Source organism: Saccopteryx bilineata, chromosome 1 (assembly GCF_036850765.1).
Source record: "Saccopteryx bilineata isolate mSacBil1 chromosome 1, mSacBil1_pri_phased_curated, whole genome shotgun sequence".
Taxonomy (NCBI): domain Eukaryota; kingdom Metazoa; phylum Chordata; class Mammalia; order Chiroptera; family Emballonuridae; genus Saccopteryx; species Saccopteryx bilineata.
Window position 1 is genome coordinate 213,345,236 of NC_089490.1, and position 26,158 is coordinate 213,371,393.

The window sequence follows — 26,158 nt, forward strand, 5'->3', positions numbered from 1 at the left end:
TCTAAAATGAATAAAAAATTTGTTAGAATAATGCCAACCGATAACCCACAGTTGATGTTCAACTGATGTTTGTAGAATTAAATCACCTTGATTTGGATCTCTCAGGCTGACAAGAAAAGTCAGCCAATATCCTCAGCCCCCTGCGATTTGTCCTCAGCTTAGGTCTCCCTGGAAACACTCTTCAGACTCAGGTGTGGCCACTTCTAGGAATCCAAATCCAACCCTCATTTCCAGGACCTCCAAGACTCCCAAATGAAGTGTTTTATTGGGTTTGGGAACACACTTTAGTATGTAATGTCTTCAGGCTGATGTCCTGGAATGTATTAATACTATTTCTATCATTTCCACATTTGGCTCTGAGGTTTCCGTTTTAAAAAAGTGTTGTTACCCTGGCTGGTTGGCTCAGTGCTAGAGCATCGGCCCAGCGTGTGGAAGTCCTGGGTTTATTCCTGGACAGGGCACACAGGAGAAGCGCCCACCTACTTCTCCTTCCTCCTCTCCTTTCTCTTTCTCTCCCTCCCACAGCCAAGGCTCCATTGGAGCAAAGTTGACCCTGGCGCTGAGGATGGATGGCTCCATGGCCTCTGCCTCAGGCGCTAGAATGGCTCTGGTTGCGAAGGAGCAATGCCCCAGACTGGCGCATTGCCCTCTAGTGGGCATGCCGGGTTCATCCCAGTAGAGTGCATGCAGAAGTCTGTCTCTGCCTCTCCACTTCTCAGTTCAGAAAAATACAAAAAAAAAGTGTTGTTACAATATACCTTCTTATTTCTTAATTCTGGGTAACTGAGAAAAATTTACAAAAGATACATGATCTATTCTATTTTGACCAAGAATGCTTCCCATCAAGTTATAAAACTTTGTGTCAACATTTTTAGAGATTTTTAAAATTTAACATACATATATATATTAAAGGAGAATTTTTGAAGTTTTCAAGGAATTAATCTCATTAATTTAGCAAACCATTATACCATTACTTTTATTTTTCATTGTACACACCACTATTTTACAGAAAAAATAAAGAATCCATTAATGATAAATTTCAATTGTTTTCTTAATGTATATAAATATGTCAATATAATCTATGTCCTAACACTTCTGAGTCTCATTTACACATTTTTCCATATCTTTAAACATATTTTTACATATATGAATATTATTTAATGGCTACATAAGTTTTTGACAACAGCAACACACAAAATTTTAGTTGTACATTTCTCAATTATTGGGCTTTAAAAAAAACCTCAAATGAATGGAATCACTAAAAATATCTTTATACAAGTTTTCTTTCTTTTATTTATTTTCCTGGATATATGCTTCTTAAAGTGAGTTAGCTCTATCACAAGGTAGATTGGTTTTAGAACTCTCACATTTTTCTAAATAGTTATTTTTAAAAACTACTAAGATAACAATGCTACTCGTATGAGGAAACATGCAGGTGCAAAATTTTTGCAACTAGCACAAACTAAGCCAAAGCTGTTTCAATTTGCATTTTTAATATTAAGAATTAAAATTTATTTGTATTATCTCATTTGTACCAATCCTTTTAATAAATGTGCCTAGTGAAGTGTAGAAAAACTTTTGGATTTGCATCTCCCTTTCAAAAAATATAAAGTACTTGATCCATATATGATACAAGCAGATTTTTAAAATCCCATCTTTTGCCTTCTTTAGTGTACTTTGCTTTTCTTTTAATCTCATTTACCTGTCAATAATGCTTTCCACTGCCATAGTTTCCTTTGTACCATTATTGGGATAAGAATTATAGTGTTTTTATTTTTACCTTGATACTTAACATTTTAATTCATCTGGAATAACTTGTTATTTAAGACATAGTTTTGCTTGCTGGCTCTAATAATTTATCACAATTCTGTTGAGTTCTAGAGCATCCACTTGGAATATTAAGTGACAGTGTAGTAAAATAAATATATATATACTAATGTAACTTAAGGCCATTCCTTTGGACATTTCATGTGCATTAATTTAACCCTCACAATAATTCTATGAAGTATTATTTCTGTTTTATAGATGATGAAATAGAAGCTAGGAGTGACTGTCCCAAGATCATACAACTGGTAAGTAGTGAAGTGAGGACTGTAATTTTGGTTTTTGGATTCCCTGCTTCCCTCTTTTCCATTGCACTAGGGTGTAGCTCCTTCAACCTGCTTCTATAGAAGCATCTTTCTTAATTTATATCAATATATTCAATAGTTATACAACTTCCTTGAAATGACACATATATATTGATATCCAAACACTTTAAATTTTAATTTGTCACTCTTGGAATCTAGAAATGAGATTAATTTTTAAATATTACATAATCTGCAGCTTCCTGAATTAGTCTTTTATTGTCAGTATTTTATGATAATTTAGGTTTCACTAGTTATAAAGCCATGTGATAGAAAATATTTATGCTGCTTTCTCTCCTTGTATTTCTCATTTTGTGAATGCTCATTAAGGTTTTATTACAACAGCAAGCTCCTTCAACCATATATAAATAAAAAGTGTCAAGATTGTTTAATTTCTGCTTGAGAAATGTTTCTTATATATTTTCCCCAAAAGAATAATGTTAGTGATTGGTTTTAAGTAATTATTTATCACACTATGGAGAAACCAACAAAGTCATTACCAGAGATAATTAAATCAAAGATGAATAATAAATATTATTCAGATTTTAAAAATTATCTGTAGTTAATAGCTTGAATATTTTTCTTTTTTAAAAATATTTATTTTATTAATTTTTAGAGCAAGTGTAAGGGAAAAACAGACAGGGACATCAATCTATTCCTGTATGTGCCTTGACCAAGGATCAAAACCGCAACTTTTGCATAATGGGACAATGCTCTAACCAATCGAGTTATCCAGCCAGGGAAATAGCTTAAATTTTCCACTACCTGTATTTGTCTCTGCTAAACCTGGCCTTATAATCCTGAGTCATAGTATATAATAACAGGCTACCTCAGAGATATTGCGCATTTGGTTATACAATAAAGAGAATATTGCAATAAAGTGAAGTCACATGAATTTTTTGGTTTCCCAGTGCATATAAAAGTTATGTTTACACTATACTGTAGTCTATAGGTGTGCACAGCATTATGTCTAAACAAATACTTTATAGTTAAAAAAATGCAAGTCATAATCTTTTTGCAAATGGAAAATCTTACTCTCAATTTGTGAAAAAACTCAACATCTACAACATGCCATAAAGTGCAATAAAATTGGGTATGCTTGCATTTTATTTGTTGTGTACTATTTGACAATATTTTACATTTTGTATCTGTTCAAAATGAGACCCTTTCCAAAGTGTTTGACTTCTAGTGTTGAGGCCGTATTTGCCTCAAAATGCAACTATTAACATATCATCTTTCATGATACATAAATATTTATTCTTTGACTACTTGAAAAAGTACACCAACAAGCCCATTAGGGCAAAGTTCCAATTCCTCAGATAATTATACTAGGTTATAATACCCCCTAATTTTTAAGGTTTTTTATTTGTTACAACTTTTCTCATTTCTGATTTATTTTACATTCAAGTAGAAAGTAATACATTCACTCTGTTAGTTTTAAAAACTACCCTTATTTTGGACCAGTGTAACACTTTTTTCCCCATTTTCATTATATTTGGCTCTATGATCTTTTGCAACTTCTCATTGTTCCTTCTCTCAAACTCCTATAAATATTCATATTGAAACTGAATTTTTTTCAGTAGGTCTGGATTACCCTCACCTCCATTTTATTTGTCATCTTAAATTCTTTTTCATTTTGATGACTAATTTCAGGTCAATTTCAGGCATTTCAGCTGGATTTAAACTTTAGGACCCACCCGATAACACCACGTTGCTATATTAAAAAACTATATAAAAGTATTAATACCAATTTATGACTTCTCTACTTTCACAAGGTATAAATTACTTCAATCTTTCTTGTTTCATTTTCTTCACACATAGAAGAGCAACAAAAGACTATTCAGGGCATATTTTGGCGTAGTACATCTGTCTGATCAGAAGATACACTATTAAAAAGCATTATTTTGTTAAAAGTTAGCCAAATTGTTTCAATGAGGTATATAGCTCTAAGCTATATTTAAATTCCTCTTCATCTTCACATTTCTCTGACTCAATAACAAGCTGAGGCCAGTTTGTCTCCATTTCTTCACCAGCAATTCTAGACAGACTTTCATGAGCACTTTTCCTTTTCCTGCAGTGTCTGTACTATTAATGTTAGTGCAGAGATTTCACAATCATAAAAGCCTGGATTCCAATGTTGGCTCTTCCAAATACCAGACTGAGCAAATGAAGTAAGTCTTTATTTCCTGTTTGAAATGTATTCAGTAACATCTGCCTCTCAGGGCTGAGAAACCATAATGAGAGAGCAAGGTAAGTGCCCAGCACATAGTAAATGCTCACCTCCAGAACAAAAACTGAGACTCAAGGGCTCTCTCCCAATTCTCTGACAGAGGAATGCAGGTGGGACTAATAGGAAAGGAAGTTCCCTCATCTGACAGCTCCACAGGCTTTCACCACTGCGGTAACAATGGCTTTATGACTTCTGGTGGTTCTGAAAAAAATACGTATTTCTATCCTCTAGAAAACAGCCAAGATGCAGAAGTGATTATGAAGGTGGTTACTATTCGTGGAGTGGGACACAACTGAAGGGACACGGTAAATCCTTCTTAGACTCACTCCTATCCGTTGCAGTTAATTGCTAATCGCAATGGTAGAGCCGACAAGGAGAAATGCGCACCCTCTGAGAATATACGGGAAATCAACCCCAAGTTAGAATGAACTGACTGACTCATTTGGTTTCTCCTTAGGATTGAGGGTTCCATTTAGCAACAGTCACTCTGAAGTATCTCTTCCTGGGGAAATTTAATTTTTCTTTTCACCTAGGTTACTGGTTAGAACTCTTCTTTTTGGTGGCAGAGCAGGTTCTGCAGAAATTTTCTCAAGTGTTGAATCAGAATTAATCTTAGCTCTTAGATTTTCTTTGGACTGAATCTCCCAAGAAATAAGCTCTTCAACAAATATCTGAACCCTCAGGCACTTTTTCTATTTAGAAGACTGTGGTGGTGACCTTGTCTCATGGGTTACAAGAAGCAAATAGAATTCAAAATTGACATATTGTAAACATCAGACCTTCACAAATAAAAGACCATGCAAAGCTAATCTTTTAATTAGACAAAATTGTTTTATATTGGCACTTGCATTAACTGCTATTGCTACTATGTGTATATGTTTATATTATATACAAAAGACCCACATAATTTGCCTGGTGTTTTATTCAGAGGTGGTAGCAACTATAATAACTGCAAAGTAAAGGATATTGTCACCTAGACATTATCACTGTAGACCAGTGGTTCTCAACCTGTGGGTCGCGACCCACAGGTTGAGAACCGCTGCTGTAGACAATAAAAAAATCTAAAGATCATTAGCAGATACAATATTCACTTCTTTTAAGCACAATTGCTAAATGGAACCCTCAATACTAAAATAAACCTATCCCTGTTTAAGATTCTGAATCATGGAGTCCATTCTGAAAGAAACAAAATCAGTACAGTAATTAACAAATCAATTACTGGTAGGTTAACAGAGACATCCAATGACTGAATGGAATGAAATGTCTCAAAGAGAACTGAAGTCAACATCTGCATAGGATACATCATAAAACCCCTTTTGATTACGCATATAGAAAGCTGTCCTTTACTGAGCATATTCTGATGCTAGGATGAAAGCCCACAGTAGCATTTCGTTTCTTTTTTTTCTAATTTTGAAGGTGTTTCCCTGAGCTTTCTAGGTTTTTGCTTCCTTTAGGGACTTGTGGTTTGGCCATTATTACTATTATTATTATTGGTTCCAGGAACTTCTGGTTCCTTCTCATCACCATCCAAGATAATGTCTCCTGGATTTGGAAGTGGGGGGCAGAATTCTTCAGCTGGAAAGATCTCCTGGAAAAGCATTTCAGCTTGTTTGACTGCGTGCTCATATCCCAGTCCACAGTCCGGCCCAGAGCAGACAGAAACATTGGAAGGTAAGCTATTATATGAGCTCCTGCTGATTCCCGAGGAATCCCTCATATTAAAATACAGCGCCCACAAGAGTCTTGGCTTTGCAAGTTCTCCCTTGTCTATTTCTGTTTCAGTGTATGGAATGAATAATTTCTTCACCACTGATTCTAGGTCTTCTCTTGCTGTTTTAGAAGATGAACAAGTCAAATGGACCAGATAGGTGCCTTTCATGCATGTCATGGTTGAAGAGCATAATTCAGTGACCCGAACAGCACATGTTCCTGCTTCCCCTGGAGGCACTATCAGAATGGAAATCTGCTGATCAAAGCCTGTCTTTGGTATAGACTGATCTGTAATGAGCACTGCCCTGGAGATCTGCTTATATTGCACCTTTGAACATGTTTCCTCTGAAAGGTAACTGTCCTCCACAATACAATACTTAGCATTTATTCTTTGACCAAAGTGATCTAACATTGCTTTACACCTCCCAGATTCTTTGTCAATGACAAGGCATTGTATTTTATGGCGAAGACAATAGATTCCACCAAAAACTGCAAACATCCTGCAGAAGCACTGGGGAATTTCTCCTTGGCCATACAAGGGAAATAGAAATGGGGTGTTGCCAAACCGCCGAAGACACTGGAAGAAGTTTTTTGTTGCTTTAAGGCCATCTACGGTAGTGCAGGAGGGCTCGGTCATTGCAATTGAGTGTAGTACAAAATGTTGGAGGTTGGGGGTTAGTTTTTTAGTTTTTAAGTACTCTGAAAACGAGTACTGTATAAAATCTTGGTATTCATCGGGATGCTGTTCATAGTCTAAACAAAATGTAAAAAACTTCATTAGTATCCTCTTTTCTACAATAGTGAGCTCTTTGCTATTAAAGACATCTGCTCTGGAACAAGGCACCTGTTTGACTCGTCCTTCTTGAAATGCAAGAATCCTAGTGACATTTTTAAATTCAGCATAATGACTAACATTTGATTTGATTAAAAGTTCAATTAGCAATCCTTGAGAATAAAGCAACTTTGATACCAGGTCGATATTAAACCTCCTACCTCCTTTAACTATTTGAGAGTAAGTAACCCTATTGCTTGTTGGTTGACAAGTGTTGTCATCTACTATAGGTTTGTGTTCGTCTTCATCTCTGTCTGCAAGTGTGTGTATACAGGTTTTATCTCCATAATCTTTTTCTTTTGCCTGAGTTTCTTCTATATCAGTTACTTCTAATAAAATTTCTCCATCATCTTTTGGAGTGTCTTTGGCAGGTGTTTCGTAGCTAGTAGCGAATGACTGTGTCTCTTCAGACAGGCAGGCAGGATGCAGAGGTTCAGCGAGGGCACTAGATACGATCAAGGAAGAATTTTTCTGCAAAACACCAATCTTTTTGGAGCTGTCATCCATATCATGACTGGCATAACAAAACACTTCTGCATGTTGAATGGTTTTATCTCTCCCATGAAGCGCAATGGTTTTTTCTGTTTCATGGATCAGGTCCTGCCATCCAGCAGGACTTTTGTCCCCAACATCACTGTTTTGTTGATGCTCCTTCAACCAGGAGAGCAATCCCGTAAAGGTGAAACTAGCCCAGTTTGCTCCATAGTAACCTCTTGAATCAACATGTAGGACTCTCTGACCACTTCGTGAACATGTGGCTGCAAGGATGGACTCAGGCAAACCTGTCCCTACAATAACCACATCAAACTGTGTAGGGAGACTCTCCGTCATCCTTGGAGATAAAGTGTCCGGTGACAGCTGCCAGTGGAGATGTGTGTGAATACAGGCTGCGGGCTCAGATGTGGTGTGAATATGCTGTAATAAAATCTCTCCTTGTGATGTTCCAGATCACCCCAGAAGTATCAAGGTTCCAGGTCCTAAGGGATTGTTAGCCTTTTCTTAGTGTTAATTTATTTTTTCTTATGAGTCAGTAGCACAAAAACCATGATCAAGTACATCTAATCACATCTGAGAATGCTAAAACGGATGTGTGGTTTTCATTTCTGCATTTCATCTTAGCAGTAAATGTCAAAACGCATCACATACACATTTGTGACTGGAACTCTTCTGCAAAAGAAGAAAATTCAAAAAAATAATACAACTGTAAACAATATTCAGAGAAAAGTAATTTCATTCAACAGGAATTACTATCTCCTGGAGCCTGACTTGTTATTAGGACACAAGCCTCTACTAAAGCAAGACATTAAGTGCTTTCATACCATATCTTTTAATTTCTTGGAAATGAACATTAGAGATAAACTCCCCCAAGTCAGGCAATTCAATAATAAATGAATATAATAATGTCCCACAAAAATAAAGAACTAGTTTTAAGAAAACTAGTATTTGAATAAAACTATACTCACTGTGAGCTTAGACTGTAACAAATGTGTAGTTTCTCTTGTGTTTATGGACACAGACTGTCTACACTGTGCACATTGTCATGGCTGTGCACATACATTGTCATGATGAGGAACAGTCCTGAGCCCAACAGTCTATGGGTCATTCTAGGACAGACGGATAGAAGGCTTTTCTACATCCCCCCCCATCCATAGGATCTCGTGGGGAAACTTGAGACTACGTCAACTGAATTAACCAGATTATTAAACCAGCATTAATTCAGTAAAACAACTGGCATTTAAAAATATTTAAGTGCATAAAAGAATAGGTCCATTGAAGAAAAAATGCATTTATAACAAATCTTTCTAGGAATATACAAATGCATGTGTGTTTTTTAGGTGTAAGTTAAAAAAAAATACCTGGGTTCGTGTTAAAATATCTTAATATAAATAGCACCTACTTCTAAAATTTGAATAGGGTGACTTGCATTTTGCTAGACTCTGGCTCTGTGACCCTGAATCTCTGGCTCTTGAGATAAAGATCTAAATATCTCTGTCTAGATTAACATTTTGTTTGTTGTTGTTGTTTCTGAAGGGGAAGAAAGAGGTAGTGAAGAAAGGCTCTCCTGTTAACTTGGGACATAAGACTTGTTATAGTCCATGTGTAGAACACCGGCATGGTGCTTGGTGTGCCCAGAGGTGCAGCAGCCAAGGGAGTGAAGGGCATTACTCACCTGGAAGTCTTCAGGCTAAAGAACGACCAGCTAGAGGTGTGGACAGCTCTCTGAGCTCTGATTTCCCCAATGTTAAATTTCCTAAAACCTAGACCACTACAAACTGGGCCTGCCTAGGCTAGGATGACTAATTATCTTGGACGTCTATAAAACAAATCATTCAATTGGAATGTAAGTTGACTAGTTCACTGAGCTGATTGGCCAGTTTCAGGGACATGGCTCTCTTAATAGTCTTGTCTATCAAAACCTCGGCCTCAGCAATACCAGGGAGTCTGCTGTTTGCTGCATTCCCTGAGAAACCCCGACAGGACAGAACTGAACACAGAGCCAAGTGGCTGCCTGATCCTCTCATATGTCTATGTAAGTGTATCTCAACTACTTATTGCCATCATCCAGTAGGATGTGCAGAAGACAAAACCAGTGAGGGTCTGTGAAGAAGTATAAGCACAGTATGTTCTTACTCTTGAATAAGGGGTGGAGCTGAGGATGGGAGTCAGAGAAGAGGACACTAGCCTTATGTGCTAGAAGCAGGGACCTTCTTACCTATAACTAGAAGCAGGAACCTTCTAACCTACAACTACCAAAGGAGTCTTCAAAGTACACAGCAAGTAAGATTTAGCTCAATCCTTAAAGATTAGCTCAGAGACATTATGATAGCTGAAAGGATGAAGGGGTGGAGAAGTCCACAAAATGCGTTAGGCGCAGCATCCAGACTAGGACCCACTCTTATACCATCAGGCCAGTGGTCTTCCCACGTGATAGGGCAGCCTCTCCAGGGGTCTCTGGAGCAAGCAGCCATTGTTGGCATTTTTAATTTCCTCCCCTTGCATACTCTATGGTCGGTCAGTTCTTGCTTAGGGACAACAAAGAGAAAAGTACTCACCACTCCTTCCTTATCTTTAATTCTTATCTAGAAGCACAATCCTTAGAACTGGCTCCAGGCAAAGAAATTCTTATTCTTTGCTAGGAATTTTTTATGCTCCATCTATTGACTTGTCTCTGAGGGCTTAAATAAATTGCTTAATCTCTTACCCCAGATTTTTCACCTCTAATTCACTGGCAGAGATAGGGCTGAAAACACTAATACAATGCCCAGAAAAACAAAGCAGTCGAAAGAAAAAATACTGTGTGCTAGATGTTTCTAGCAACCTTAGAACAACCCTTCCAATTGGGTTGGGATTCTAGTAGGGATGATGAAGGGAGAAAAGGGATGGAGACAAGAAGATCCTGCAGGGTGGGGTTGCAGAGGGAAGCTATGAGGAAAAGACTGGATGCCTGTACTAATAAAGAAAATAAATCCTTGTTTCCAAACTCCCAGGCACAGGGACGGGATAGAAATTAAATTTTCTAGCACAGAAAAAGCACTTTAGGAAAATAAGAACTTTGGTGTCTGTGACAAAATACCTATCCCTCAACCTAGGGAACATTACTGATACCACTTTAGGCTTGAATTTGAATCACCCTCTTTAAAGCTTAGCCCTGCCAAAAAAGTTGCCTGATATGTATTTGAAATTAATACAGAGTATAATCACATAGCTATCTATACCCACCTACATACACTTACAGCCCCCTCCCAAGTGTCAACTCTTCGTACCAATGAAATTCTCAGAGTAGTATTAGGAAAACAGAATCACAGAAGCAATAAAATAAAATCATAATTTTTATGAGTTTCCTTTAAAATATCAAAGAATGAAACAAATATTTCAGTTTCTCAAAATAGGAAGTTTGGTGAATAAGAAATTTTGATAATACTACAAAGATTTTATTCTCAAAAACATGTGTCAACTTCGCCCAGCCTTCTGGAAGAGTCAGCCTTGGTGGTAGGACTTGCGGAGCCTGGGGTACTCCAAGGCAGCGCAGCTGGAGGGACATGAGGGGCACCAAGGGGATGAGGATACTGTGCGTGAAGTTGGTCCAGGTGTTCGAGACCTTCCTCCTGCCTGTTTCCCTGAACGCAACCAGAATTCTGGGCAGAATACGTAGGGCAATCGGAGAAGGATATCAGAACTTTTAGTACCACTGAACCTGTGGCCATACAACAAACATTAAGAAATCCATAACAGAACTATGTTCTCTGATTATAATGGAATTGCAAATCTGGGAAAACAATAGGCCAACCTCCAAACACTTGAAAATTAAAGAACACTCCTCAAGATGGGTCAAAGAACAAATCTCAAGGGAAGAACTATTTGGAATTGAACAACAATTAAACTATAACATCAAAATTTGTGGGATGCAACAAAAGCAGTGGTTAAAGTGAAGTTTATGACATTAACTATTCATCTTAGAAAAGAACAATCTGAAATCAGTCTAAGTTTCCATTTTAAGAAATTAGAAAATAATAAAGAACACCAATTCTACACAAACTCTTCTAGAAAATTGAAGAGGAATGAACATTTGTCCAGCATCACAGATAACAAAACCAGAAAAGGATATTAGAAAATAAACTGTGCTGCATTACTGTTGATGGTTTGCACTAAATAGATTTTTTCACTGCAAACCAAAAAAAAATTTTTTTAAAGAAAAGAAAATGAAGACCAATAACCCTCATAAACATAGAAGCAAAAAGTCTTAGCCAAGTTTCTGCAAATAGATTCCAACGATGTATAGAAAGGGATTCAAGATTGATTTAACGTCAAAGCTAAGTATAATTCACCATGAAATCATCTCTGTAGATGCAAGAAATGCTTTTGACAAAATCTCATCACAAACTCTCAGCAAACTAGGAAAAGGGAATTCCTCGACCTAATAATGGGCATCTATGAACACCTACAGACAAGCCAAAACAATCTTGAAAAAGAACAAAGAGGACTCACACTTCCTGATATCAAAACTTACTACAAAACTACAGTAAAGAAAACCATGTGGTACTTTCATAAGGATGGACGTATGGATCAATAGAATAGAATAGAATAGAATAGAATAGAATAGAATAGAATAGAATAGAATAGAATAGAATAGAATAGAATAGAATAGAAAGAATAGAATACAGAACCCAGAAATAAACACTCACATATCTAGTCAACTGATTTCTGACAAAGGTGCACAGACCATCCAATAGTGAAAGGGAAGCCTTTTCAGTAAATGATGCTGGGGAAAATAGATGTCCACATGCAAAAGAATGAAGTTGGACCCTTACTTTACACTGTATACAAAAATTAATTCAAAATGGACCAAACCTATGCTATAAACAGTAGATCTGTCTTTATCAAAGTATACCAATATTTCCCTGGATTAGAAACTGCTATAAAATTTCCAGGACAAAGAATTTATGCATTTTTAATGTGAAATTGCCCTCGAAACATCCCACATATTGTATTAAACTGTAGTCTTACAGAGTTCAGGTGAATCTATATTTTCCCAGCCTGACTGATACAATATGGCATCTGTAAAAGGAAACTGTGCCTCATTGCTGTTCTAACTTTCATTTTGTCTAATTCCCTCTAAACTTGAGTATTTTTTTCATATTTATTATATAAATAATATGTAAATATTATTTATTAATACATATTTATTATGTATTTCTTCTTCTCCAAATAGCCCGTTATATAAGTTGCTCAGTTTCCCACTGGCTTTACTCAATGGTCTTTAGAGACTGTGTGTGTACCAGACATTAGGACTCTGTGCATGAATTATGAATACTTTAGCTCAACGTGTCATTTGTCTTTTTAACTCTTTCATCTTGCAGAAGCTTTATTTCCAGGTGCTCAAATCTGTCCCTTGCTTTCCTTTTAAAAATTTCTTTGGAGTGTTTTCAATTTTTAGAACATTCTATACCACATTTAAATTTTTTGTCCATCTAATGTTTATTTTTGTATGCAGTGTGAGATACTCTATTCCAAATAATGAGCTAATGTCTTTAATAATTCTGTCTTTCCTCCCATTATTTAGAAATGTCATCTTTATAATCTACCAAATCCTCATTTATGCATGGATTTGGTTCATAACTTCTCTGCCAGCATCACACCATCTTAGCTGCTATAGACATATTTTTCTGCAGTGTGATAACACAAGTATTTTCTCCTCATTCCTTAATGCCTTTTCTTAACTATTCTTTCATTTTTCAATTTTTCCAATAAACTTGAGAATGAATTTCCCATGAAAGAAAGAAAAAAAAAAACCCTGCCAATATAAAACAGTAATAATGTATCCATAGATTTCAGGGTTTTTTTTTTAAAGGAACATTAACACCTGAGAAATATATGTTTCTATTTCAAGTCGTACAAATGAAATTCTGAAGCACACACAGAAAGGCCATTTCTTCCCCAAGTTTAGAAATACTTCTTCAATGATATGCTGGGTGGATCATCCTTCAAAATGTCAACTCCCAGTGCGACTTAAATCTTCCATAAGGATTAAGAGTATTGTTGAAATCAATCTTCAATTAACAATCAAGTTCTACTTTAATGAAATCGACTGGCAGCACAGCTAGGTTTTTTTGTTTGTTTGTTTGTTTGTTTGTTTTCACCTGAGCTGGGAGTCTCTGCACCCTTTGTAAACTCACCTTACATTCTGGGGCACTGGAACCTATAAGGAGGAAAATGTAGTAAAAATAGCTTACAGGACACATGCCTATTTGCATCCTGAGATCTGAATGAAAGCTCTCACTTTCTAGGAAGCCGTCAAACGTTTACAATTGCTAAGGAGCAATGTTTTAAAAATGTACACATTGCTACTGTTAGGTTTCTACCCTCTCGTTGTAGAGTCAAATAGGATGTGATTAAATCTCATCACCCTCTCCAGCTTTCACGAGTTCATTACTTTCGTTCTTGAATCTCTGACTCTAGAGTCCCTGGTTTCTTTCCTCAAAGTGTCAAGGCCATCGTTGCGTGCCCTGTTGAATTACACGGGAACACAGAAATAAGATGGGCTGGACAGCGGCCAGACAGACCTCTGGAGGAGGTGGAGATGATGATGGGCGGGATGTGGGGTCGGCGTAAGGGGCGACGAGCGACCTTGGGGACAGAGTGAAGTTAGTGTGGGGCGGAAAGCAATGAAGAAAGGAAGGAGGAAGGAGGAAGTAGGAAAGGATACCGAGCAGCCTGGGGTCTTGGAGCCGGAGGGGAGGCCCGGCCAGGGCAGGGCGAGCTGGAGCGGCGAGGCCCAGAGGGGATGTGGGGATGTGGGGATGCGGGGATACGGGGGTGCGGGGACCGGAGAGGGTGGGCTAGGTGGCAAGAGGACGCACAGACACGATGGCAATGCAGGGAAGGGGAAGAGTGCAGAGGAGACGAGGGCGCTTTCTTCTCCCAGCCCAACTCACCGAAGAGGCTGCTGCTAAACCCGTCCCACACGCAGCCCACGCTGTCCCAGACCCAGCCGTTCCTCAGATAGGACACGAAGGGAAAGGTGCCCCCGAAGAGGGGCAGTAGCAGGTCGCTGAGGCTGCTGTTGACCAGGAAGAGGTGGGTGGGAGTGCGGAGCCGCTGGAACTTGTAGTAGAGGACGAACACCAGCAGGTTGTTGCCTATGCCCAGCAGCCCGATGGAGCCGAGCAGCAGCGCCAGGCGCTCGTAGGTGCTCGGGCTGAAGAGTGGCGCGGGGCTGAGAGTCCCCGCTGGCCCCGGAACCTCGGCGGCCGCAGTCTCGCCGCCATCCCAGAAACCCAGGCCACCGCTGCGGTTCCCCGAGTACAGGGCTCGGCGCCCGTGCGCGCGGCAGATGGAGAAGCTCAGCGATTCGCTTGGCTCGCGGTGCGCTCAGCATTGGGTTGGACTCCAGATTCTCCGCCAGCTCTCGCCACTGTGCCTGCTGGACCGCCTCTTCCGCCTGCGGGCCCGTAGCCACGCCCTCCCCGCGGGCTGATCCCGCCCTCCGGCGCGGCCTCTTAGCCACGGCCCCAGCGCCGTCGGAGCCACGCCCCTTGGCGCGGCCTTGTAACCCCGCAGTCAGTCCCTGGTGACCAAGCCCTCTCTCTCTCCTGTCGCCAGGCCCCCTCCACCCGGTCCCCAGCGTGCTCACGGGAGGTTAAAGCAGCAGCGAAGCAAATCATCTTCTCACACTCAGTCTCTCTTCCTCCAGCTTGGAAGCATCATGTCCATTCACTCGCTCACTCCTCACTCACTCACTCACTCACTCACTCACTCATGCATTCATTCATAAACCTTTACTGCCTCCTGTGCCTATCCCGTGCTAAGGAGAGGGTTGTATAAGGAATTCCACTCTAGGAATGCTTCTTCCCTTCCCAGGAAGCTAGTCATTCTCATGACACAGTCATGGAAGCCCCAGACTGGACCCTAGGTTGCCAACATTGTCCTTTCTGCCTACCATGAGGACTGCCACAGCCCACGCTGGAGGTTACTGCCCAGGCAATGCCCTCAAAACTTCAGCCTAAATCTAGCAGATATAGAGTGATAGGTGCTGTAATTAGAACAGCACGCATTTTTCACTTTGCCTTTTCACCAGTGGCAATGAAAATATAGTACAAGTCACATATAGACGTGAATGTGATCTCACTGCAAGGGCCGTAGGTCTCTGCACCGTAGGTTTCTGCACCGGCAGCCCCTAATAAGGCCCCACAGGAGGGCGCCAGTCCTGAGCTAGACCTGCAGGCTGCCCTGTGCACAGGTGACTAGCACAGTGTTTGTGGAAGGGCAAAGGAAGTGCACTCCCTGAGGGTATTCACCCCTGCCACCTCTGTTTAAAAGACCAGTAAAGAACAACTAGATTCAATGATCCCCTATTATACAAATTTTATGGAGATAGAATCTAATCTTCAAGGAACAGTCACCTCTCGTCCGTGGTGCATGGAGCAGCAGCTGAGGAATAGGGTGTTAGTAGTCAGTGGGTCCAGAGCTTCAGTTTGGAATGATACAAAGTTCTGGAAATAAATAGTAGTGATAGCTACTCAGAAACGTCCCATCTTATTTGGGGTAAAAGCTGAAGTCTTTACAACCCCTCTAAGATCCTCTGACCCTACCTTCCTGCCTCTCCCCATCTAGGTCACCACAGTCACATGGCCTCTCTGCTGTTTCCCAGATGTGGCTCACACACTTTGATCACAAGACTTCATGCTTTCTGTTCTCTGGAACACCTTCCACTGTTTACACACCTGGCCTGTGACCTTCCTGTCCTCTGGTTTATGTACACATGTTTTTCTATTAATGATACTCTAAGTTCCCCAACCTTTTTACCTTTATCCTCCAACACACACCTTGACTCTTTTTCTTCACAGCATGTATCACCTCCTAATACATGATCTGTTTGTTTGTCTTTTCTATTAGATTTTGAGCTTGAGAAGCTATTTTGTTTACTGCTGTAGCCTCAGTGCCTGAAACAGTGCCTAGTATGAAACAGGTGTTCGATGACTATTTGCTGGATAAAGGCTCAATATATCAATAAGAATGCATGCATTAGAACAGTAGGAAAAGTGGTCCTTCAGTTGTCACTACTCAGTAACTTAAAGGCATTAGAGGGAAAAGAGAAGAAACAAAAGGAGTTAGGGGATGTTTTTTTCTGTATAGAAATCTTACCTTGCTCTCCTGACAGTACTCAGGTAGCCACCAAAAGAAAGTACTAGATAGACCTGGAGGTGCCCAGCTTCTCCTGGAGGTGACATCTGCTTCACTTCTGTAAAGTTTGTTTGTTTTTAAAGATTTATTTATTCATTTTTGAGAGGAGGAGCAGAAGCATCAACTCCCATATGTGCCTTGACCAGGCAAGCCCAGGGTTTCAAACCAGCAACCTCAGCATTCTAGGTATATGCTTTATCCCACTGCATCACCACAGATCAGGCTGCTTCACTTCTAAATGCAAAGGCTTGCAGATGTTTTTAGAGATGGACTTTATCTATCTTACCTAAACCAAAAGCTTTTAACTAATTATTGATAAAACATTAGACAACCACTCCTTCCCATAAAGTGTTGAATACTGAGAAACTTGATTCAATAGTAATTGGATTAAATGGCATTGAAGCATTGGAGGCTGCGAAGACAGGAAAAAAGATACATGAAAGATCCTCTTCTCATTCAGTGAAGAATTTACCTCTCGTTCAGGAGCTCGCCCTTCCCCATTCTTAGCTCACTTTACTACTTTAATAGACGAGCAGTGCCAAAAGGAAGGAGAGGCATTTTTTATACTTTACAACCTCTAAAAGGATCTTCACTTGTCATAGAAATGACAGATGCTGAAATACATTTTCATCTTTATATGTTCATGCTTTTACATCCAGTACAGCTATACAAATGAATGTGAATACTACTCTCCATCGCATCTTGAGGAAGAGGGAAAAAGGTTTGAGAGTAGATATAGGAGGGAGAAAGTGATGCCCAGTTTCCTTTCTTGATCTTGAGCCATTCTTCTTTCCTCTCTGGTAGTGTACACCCCCCCACACACACATGCACACACACATGCACATGCACACATACATAATTTGTGGGAAAATAACCTCAACCTCCTCCTGATAAAGAAAGGAGGGTGTTACAGAGATATTATGATGCAATGGGTGCCACATGGAGGACCCTAGTAACATTATGAGGTCAGAATTTTCTTGAAGTGTTTGCCCATGTGGCATGCATTATACCTCAGTCAGGTACCTTCCTGCCATCACCCTAGTGGCAACTCGGATTCCTACCCACCCCATCGGATTTTAAGATAAAAGGAATGAGACCTAGGGCAACAACTGAGACGGCAGGAAGGCAACATAACAAGATTTTCCAAGTTGGCAAAATTACATTACTTTTTTTTGTAGGGAAGTAATACAAGTTACTGTGTCCCAATGGATACCAAAGAGGAAAAACATCATAACATTGCACTTCAGATACAGAATTTCAAGATAGCCCTAACTGAGTTTGAAAAACTGATTGAACGTGTTACTGTCCAGAAAAGAGATGAAAGAGCAGGTTTGTTTGTCCAAAAAGAAGGTAAGATCAGTGATCACAGGGCAGTCCAGTTGGGTCTGTTAATCAGCACTGGGATATGTTTTAACTACCAGAGAGAAGTAACATAACTGATAGCAAAGACATTTACTAGGGGTCCTGAGTCTTCATTCTGACTCAGTGCCAAAATAGCTAAATTGTCTTGGAGAAAGTTTCTTTTTCTTTTTCTTTTTTTATTTTATTTATCTGAACCTTAATTGTCTCAAATGTAAGATTAGGAAATTGAGCTAAATGATATCTAAGGGTTCTTCTGCAAGATCTACCATTTAATGGCTTACTGGTTGATTTGGAACTCAGTGGAACATGTGAGCTACCCTATCATCTCTTTCCTTATGGGTATCACGAGACCATAAAGGCTGTCTGTCTGGGCCTCTCACTGTGTCTCTAAGCTGGGATAATTTTGAGCATGCCACGTAAGGGGGATATAGTGGACAGTGGTCTGCGAGGACTACTATTGCAGAGATACCAATGTAGGACTGAAAGTACATCACATGGTCAGGATTCCAGGAGAGTGGTGTGGTGGGCAGCTTCAGGGCATTGAGGAAGCAAAGAAGGGTAAGGCTAAGTGGCAGAGTACAAGACCAGCAGAAGAAATCTTCTATTATAAGGTAAGGAGCAGGGTCCATATAATTGCTAAGGGATCAGCATGGCCAGCCTTTCAGTGTGTCAGCCTGTATAGTCATAAATGAGTGAAAATGTTGACTTCAGGTGTTCAAGCCTGAACTAATACTATTTGAATAGTATTTAACGATTTATAAGTCACTTTAATAAATATAATTGAATTGACACTCATGAAAATTTTAATATTATTGTTATTGCTATTATCCCAATTTTATTTGTTTATAAATCATCTGCCCAAGTCAATCAACTTCTTAGTGTAGAAGCTAAGACTCAGCTTGAGATGACTGTGAACTTGACTGAGCTAGCTCTAAAATTCTCAACAAAACTTTCATTTTCCTAATCAGTTTATTTACCTCTCTCTGTAATTGATTTTTCTAACCTTTACCACATTTCCTGAATCCTCTGTGGGATATCAGCTCCTCTCAGCCAAGCTCCCAACGTCATAAGAGAAAATAATACCAAAAGACAAGAATTTTCTCAAAATCACTTTCTTCCTAAACTGCTCAAAGCACCACCTGATCTTTGTTTCTACCTCTCCTCCCCTCCAAGGCTATCACTTTGCTGCAATGTCAAAATCTCCTTTTACACTGGCTTTGTCCTCTCAAACTAAAAATATACCCAACTATCCTGACCTTTACTTTCTCTTCCCTTGAATCTACAATTGTAGCTCTTTCCTTTGCTTGTCCACTAAATGTTTTCACAGCATCACCACTTAATTTTCAATCTACTCAAGCCTGGCTCTCCTCATGAGTTTGCTAAAAATGCTCTTATCAATGTATTTGATCACCTAACATAGTTGCCAAATTCAATAAATGGTTTTCATTTTCCAGCTTACTGACCATTTCACTGCAATAACAACAGCCTCTGTTTCCAAAAACTTTCTTCTGTGTCTCTCATCATACCACTGTCTTATTTTTTCCTCTGTCTCATTCTTTCTTTACCTCTCTTTTCTTGAGCTTCTCTGTGTTCTCTCTCAGTCTTAGAGCATAGATACCATCCACTTGGCCTCATAAGCCAAGTATATTGGTAAAACCTTGGGCTATTTCACGGTATCTCATTTGGGTTATTACAAAAGCCTCTTCATATAATAGCTTCCTTGCCAAGAGGTATTTCTTTCCTCTGCATTTCTGCTGGGAGTTTTTTCTTTAAATATTTTAAACAGCCACATCCATGGCTTATTAGCTCATCTCTAAAATCTATACCTACCCTACTGCCTCAGTTCCTAGAACTTCCCTCATGCACTTTTGCCCTAACATGAACTTCCAGAATCTCCAAGCATGTCCTACTCTTAACGACTCTGACTTTGCATGTGTCATTGCCCCATGTATTGTGTCTTTCCTCCTCTTTTTGTACCAGTAAACTCTTGCTCTACTTTTGAGACCTAAATCATATGTCAACTCCTTGAAAGCTTCCAAACTTTCCCCAAGCAAAGCCATCTTTACCATCAATGTACTCACTGTACTGCCATCTCAAGGAATTTACTTGCTGCACTGAACCTGCTGAAATTGCTGTCTGTATGTGGGTGTGCTTTCCCTTTCCCCCCATCATTGAAGGCTTTGTAACTCAGGCTAGCCCAGAGTCTGGTGTCCAGGAAGCACTGCACTACTAAAATGTGGGCTAGATGAACAGCCAAACTTGCTTTCACTTAAAACCTTACAATTACAAAACCATATTGAAAAATTTCCTTCCTTTACAGTATACGTATGTTTCTTTATAAATGCACTTTATAATTTATGTATATATATGCTTTTTATAGTATATGTATATGTAGCATATATATATACACACATATAAAATATATACATATTATAGACATATTTTATACAATAGTATACTCTATAGTATACAGCAGTAATGGTTAACTGTTTTGTGGACTGGCACAAAATTTCTGGCAGACTAACACCAGTCCATGGACCAGTGTATAAAAAACACTGGTATTCAGTATATATTTTATAGAGAGAATACATTTTATAAAGACTAATTACTGCTAGGTAAATCACCATCTATGACAGAGGGACTGACCTGAAAAATTGAGAAGGGAGAAATGTGATCTCAACTTTCATCAGTCTGCTAACACTAGCATTTTCTTTTTTTTTTTAATAATTTTATTTTTAATGGGGCAACATCAATAAATCAGGATACATATATTCAAAGATAACAACTCCAGGTTATTTTGTCATTCACTTATGTTGCATACCCATCACCCAAAGTCAGATTGTCCTCTGTCATCTTCTATCTAGTTTTCTTTGTGCCACCACCCCTCCCCCTTTCCTTCTCCCTCTCCCCCCTCCCCCGTAACCACCACACTCTTATCAATGTCTCTTAGTTTCACTTTTATGTCCCACCTACGCATGGAATAATGCAGTTCCTGGTTTTTTCTGATTTACTTATTTCACTTCGCATAATGTTATCAAGATCCCACCATTTTGCTGTAAATGATCCGATGTCATCATTTCTTATGGCTGAGTAGTATTCCATATAGTGTATATGTGCCACATCTTCTTTATCCAGTCATCTATTGATGGGCTTTTTGGTTGTTTCCATGTCCTGGCCACTGTGAACAATACTGCAATGAACATGGGGCTGCATGTGTCTTTACGTAGCAATGTTTCTGAGTTTATGGGGTATATACCCAGTAGAGAGATTGCTGGGTCATAAGGTAGTTCTATTTTCAGTTTTTTGAGGAACCACAATACTTTCTTCCATAATGGTTGTACTACTTTACATTCCCACCAACAGTGTATGAGGGTTCCTTTTTCTCCACAGCCTCTCCAACATTTGTTATTAGCTGTTTTGTTAATAATAGCTAATCTAACAGGTGTGAGGTGGTATCTCATTGCAGATTTGATTTGCATTTCTCTAATAACTAACGAAGATGAGCATCTTTTCATATATCTGTTGGCCATTTGTATTTCTTCCTGGGAAAAGTGTCTGTTCATGTCCTCTTCCCATTTTTTTTATTGGATTGCTTGTTTGTTTGTTGTTGAGTTTTATGAGTACTTTGTATATTTTGGATATTAGGACCTTATCTGAGCTGTTTTTTGAAAATATCATTTCCCATTTAGTTGGCTGTCTGTTTATTTTGTTATCAGTTTCTCTTGCTGAGCAAAAACTTCTTAGTCTGATGTAGTCCCATTCATTAATTTTTGCCTTCACTTTTCTTGCCATTGGAATCAAATTCATAAAATGCTCTTTAAAGCCCAGGTCCATGAGTTTAGTACCTATGTCTTCTTCTATGCACTTAATTGTTTCAGGTCTTATGTTTAGATCTTTGATCCATTTTGAGTTAATTTTAGTACAGGGGGACAGACTGTAGTCCAGTTTCATTCTTTTGCATGTGGCTTTCCAGTTTTCCCAGCACCATTTATTGAAGAGGCTTTCTTTTCTCCATTGTGTGTTGTTGGCCCCTTTATCAAAAATTATTTGACCATATATATATGTGGTTTTATTTCTGGGTTTTCTATTCTGTTCCATTGGTCTGAGTGTCTATTTTTCTGCCAATACCATGCTGTTTTGATTGTCGTGGCCCTATAATATAGTTTGAAGTCAGGTATTGTAATGCCTCCAGCTTCATTCTTTTTCTTTAGGATTGCTTTGGCTATTCGGGGTTTTTTATAGTTCCATATAAATCTGATGATTTTTTGCTCCATTTCTTTAAAAAATGTCATTGGAATTTTGATGGGAATTGCATTAAATTTGTATATTGCTTTGGGTAATATGGTCATCTTGATTATATTTATTCTTTCTAACCAAGAACAAGGTATATTCTTTCATCTCATTATATCTTTTTCAATTTCCCTTAACAATGGATTATAGTTCTCATTATATAAGTCCTTTACATTCTTTATTATGTTTATTCCTAAGTATTTTATTTTTTTTTTGCAATCGTGACGGGGATTGTTCTTTTGAGTTTGTTCTCAAATGTTTCATTGTTGGCATACAGAAAGGCTATTGACTTCTGTATATTAATTTTGTATCCTGCGACCTTACTGTATTGGCTTATTGTTTCTAGTAGTCTTTTTGTGGATTCTTTGGGATTTTCGATGTATAGGATCATATAATCTGCAAAAAGTGATACCTTTACTTCTTCTTTTCCGATATGGATGTCTTTTATTTCATTGTTTTGTCTGATTGCTCTGGTTAGAACCTCTAGTACCACATTAAATAAGAGTGGAGAGAGTGGACAACCCTGTCTTGTTCCTGATTTAAGGGGGAAAGCCTTCAGTTTTGTGCCATTTAATATGATGTTAGCTGATGGTTTATCATATATGGCCTTTATCATGTTGAGATATTTTCCTTCTATACCCATTTTTTTGAGAGTCTTAAGCATGAAATTGTGTTGTATTTTATCAAAAGCCTTTTCTGCGTCTATTGATAAGGTCATGTGGTTTTTGTTCTTTGTTTTGTTGATATGGTGTATTACGTTAACCGTTTTACGTATGTTGTACCATCCTTGAGATTCTAGGATGAATTCCACTTGATCATGATGTATTATCTTTTTAATATGTTGTTGTATTTGATTTGCTAGTATTTTGTTTAGTATTTTAGCATCTGTATTCATTAGAGATATTGGTCTATAGTTTTCTTTTTTTGTGCAGTCCTTGCCTGGTTTTGGTATGAGAGTTATGTTGGTCTCATAAAATGTGTTTGGAAGTATTGCTTCTTCTTCAATTTTTTGGAAGACTTTGAGTAGAATAGGAACCAAGTCTTCTTTGAATGTTTGATAAACTTCGCTGGTATAGCCATCAGGGCCTGGACTTTTATTTTTGGGGAAGTTTTTAATGTTTTTTTCTATTTCTTCCTACTAATAGGCCTGTTTAGACTTTCTGCTTCTTCCTGACTCAGTCTTGGAAGGTTATATTGTTCTAGGAATTTATCCATTTCTTTTAGGTTGTTGAATTTAGTGGCATAAAGTTTTTCATAGTATTCTACAATAATTTTTTGTATATCTACAGTGTCTGTGGTGATTTCTCCTCTTTCATTTTGGATTTTATTTATATGAGTACTTTTCTTTTTTCCTTGGTAAGTCTTGCCAAGGGTTTGTCAATTTTGTTGATCTTTTCAAAGAACCAGCTCCTTGTTCTATTAATTTTTTCTATAGTTTTTCTGTTCTCTATTTCATTTATTTCTGCTCTGATTTTTATTATTTCCTTTCTTCAGCTGGTTTTGGGTTGTCTTTGTTCTTCTTTTTCTAGTTCCTTAAGATGTGAAGTTAAGTGGTTCAGCTGGGCTCTCTCTTGTTTGTTCATATATGCCTGAAGTGATATGAACTTCCCTCTTATCACTGCTTTTGCTGCATCACATAGATTCTGATATGTCATATTGTCATTTTCATTAGTCTGTATATATCTTTTGATCTCTGCACTTATTTCTTCTTTGACCCATTCATTCTTTAAAAGTATGTTGTTTAGTTTCCACATTTTTGTGGGATTTTTTCCCTCTTTTTTGCAGTTGAATTCTAGTTTCAGGGCTTTATGATCAGAAAATATGCTTGGTACAACTTTGATTTTTTTGAATTTGCTGATGTTGTTTTTGTGGCCCAACATATGGTCAATTCTTGAGAATGATCCATGTACATTGGAGAAAAATGTATACTCAGTCACTTTGGGATGAAATGTCCTGTAGATGTGTATCATATCCAGGTGCTCTAGTGTTTTGTTTAAGGCCACTATATCTTTGTTGATTTTCTGTTTGGATGACCGATCTAGAGCCGTCAGCGGTGTATTGAGGTCTCCAAGTATGATTGTATTTTTGTCAGTTTTTGTTTTAAGGTCAATAAGTATCTGTCTTATATATTTTGGTGCTCCTTGGTTTGGTACATATATATTAAGAATTGTTATGTCTTCTTGATTCAGTGTCCCCTTAGCCATTATGAAATGGCCATTTTTGTCTCTGAGTACTTTTGCTGTCTTATAGTCAGCATTATCAGATATGAGTATTTCTACGCGAGCTTTTTTTTGGATGTTATTTGCTTGGAGTATTGTTTTCCAGCCTTTCACTTTGAATTTGTTTTTATCTTTGTTACTTAGATGAGTTTCCTGTAGGCAGCATACAGTTGGATTTTCTTTTTTGATCCATTCTGCTACTCTGTGCCTTTTTATTGGTGAGTTTAATCCATTTACGTTTAGTGTAACTATTGACACTTGTGAGTTCCCTATTGCCATTTTATAGATTTCTTTCTGTTAGTATTGTGTCTTGTTTGATCCTTCTCTTTCATCTTTCTATCTTTTGTTTTTATTTGGTTGTATTCCATACATTTTTCTTCTGTTGCTATCTTTTTTATCTTATGTGCTTCTGTGGTGGTTTTTTCAACGGTGGTTACCTTTAAGTAATGAAAAGGGTTCCTACCCTGTTCATTGTAGTGCACTATTTTGTGAGTACTTTTGCACTCCATCATCCTTTGCTACTGTTAATCTCCATCCTCTCCCCCCCTTTATTTTTGTTGTTGTCACAGTTTAAATTTGGTTTTATTTTGTTCGTCTTGGAGCTTTTACTTGTGGCTTTGTTTTTTTTTTTTTGTTCTTTGTATCTGATTTGAGGACCCCCTTTAGTAATTCCTGGAGTGGAGGTTTTCTGATGATAAATTCCCTCATCTTTTCTGTATCTGTGAATGTTTTTATTTCTCCTTCATATTTGAAGGATAGCTTTGATGGGTATAGTATTCATGGCTGAAAGTTCCTCTCTTTCAGTACTTTAAATATTGGGGTCCACTCTCTTCTAGCTTGTAGAGTTTCTGCTGAGAAATCTGATGATAATCTAATGGGCCTTCCTTTATATGTTGTATTCTTCTTTTCCCTGGCTGCCTTGAGAATTTTTTCTTTGCTGTTGGTTTGTGCCAATTTCATTATGATATGCCTTGGAGTAGGTTTGTTGGGGTTAAGAAAACTTGGAGTTTTGTTTTCTTCTTGAATTTGAGGCTTTAGTTCTTTCCACAGGCTTGGGAAGTTCTCATCTATTATTTGTTTGAGTAAGTTCTCCATTCCATTTTTTCTCTCTTCTCCCTCTGATATACCTATTATTCTTATGTTATTCTTTTTGATGGAGTCAGATAATTCTTGTAAGGCTATCTCATTTTTTAAAATTTTTGAGTCTCTTTCTTCTTCTCTCTGTTGTGCCTCAAGTTGCTTGTCTTTGATTTCACTAATCCTCTCTTCTATCTGGCCTGTTCTATTAGCTAAGCTTGTTACCTTGTTTTTCAGCTCGTGAATTGAATTTTTCATCTCTGTTTGATTTGTTTTTATAGTTTCAATTTCCTTGGAAATATATTCTTTGTGTTCATTGAGTTGTTTTCTGAGCTCCCTATATTGCCTTTCTGTGTTTTCTTGTATGTCTCAGAGTATTTTTAGGATTTCTATCTTGAACTCTCTGTCATTTAGCTCCGAGGTTTCCAATATATTAAATTTTTTCTCCATAGATTTTTCCTCATCTAGCTCTGTTACCTCTCTTTCTTTTGTATGCATGATATTCGATTTTCTCTTCCTTAATGGCATCTGAGGATGGTTTTGTTGATAGTATTAATGAGATTTAATAAATAATAAAAAGTTAAAAAAATCAAAAATCAAAAAGAGTTATTGTTTTTTTTTAAAATTAATA

At 38.1% G+C, this 26,158-nt stretch overlaps 3 protein-coding genes across 3 annotated transcripts in view; 1 reads left to right on the forward strand and 2 right to left on the reverse strand.

Moving 5' to 3' along the window:
* Positions 1-17,080, reverse strand: part of OPN3 (opsin 3) — a 49,943-nt gene extending 32,863 nt beyond the window's left edge. The window contains 3 exon segments of the mRNA XM_066252715.1: positions 14,332-14,766; positions 15,525-15,625; positions 17,052-17,080. Coding sequence (XP_066108812.1) covers positions 14,332-14,766; positions 15,525-15,625; positions 17,052-17,080 — 565 coding nt within the window.
* CHML (CHM like Rab escort protein) lies at positions 951-14,471 on the reverse strand. Its single transcript, XM_066235271.1, has 2 exons — positions 14,332-14,471; positions 951-8,065 (listed from the first exon to the last, which is right to left on the reverse strand). The coding sequence occupies exon 2, from the start codon at positions 7,727-7,729 to the stop codon at positions 5,807-5,809; it is 1,923 nt and encodes a 640-aa protein (XP_066091368.1). The 5' UTR covers positions 7,730-8,065; positions 14,332-14,471; the 3' UTR covers positions 951-5,806.
* Positions 17,081-17,784: 704 nt separating the features above from the next.
* The window catches only part of WDR64 (WD repeat domain 64), a 93,319-nt gene continuing 84,945 nt past the window's right edge, over positions 17,785-26,158 (forward strand). Inside the window, exon 1 of the mRNA XM_066253486.1 lies at positions 17,785-17,929. Coding sequence (XP_066109583.1) covers positions 17,785-17,929 — 145 coding nt within the window. The remainder of the gene's footprint in view (positions 17,930-26,158) is intronic.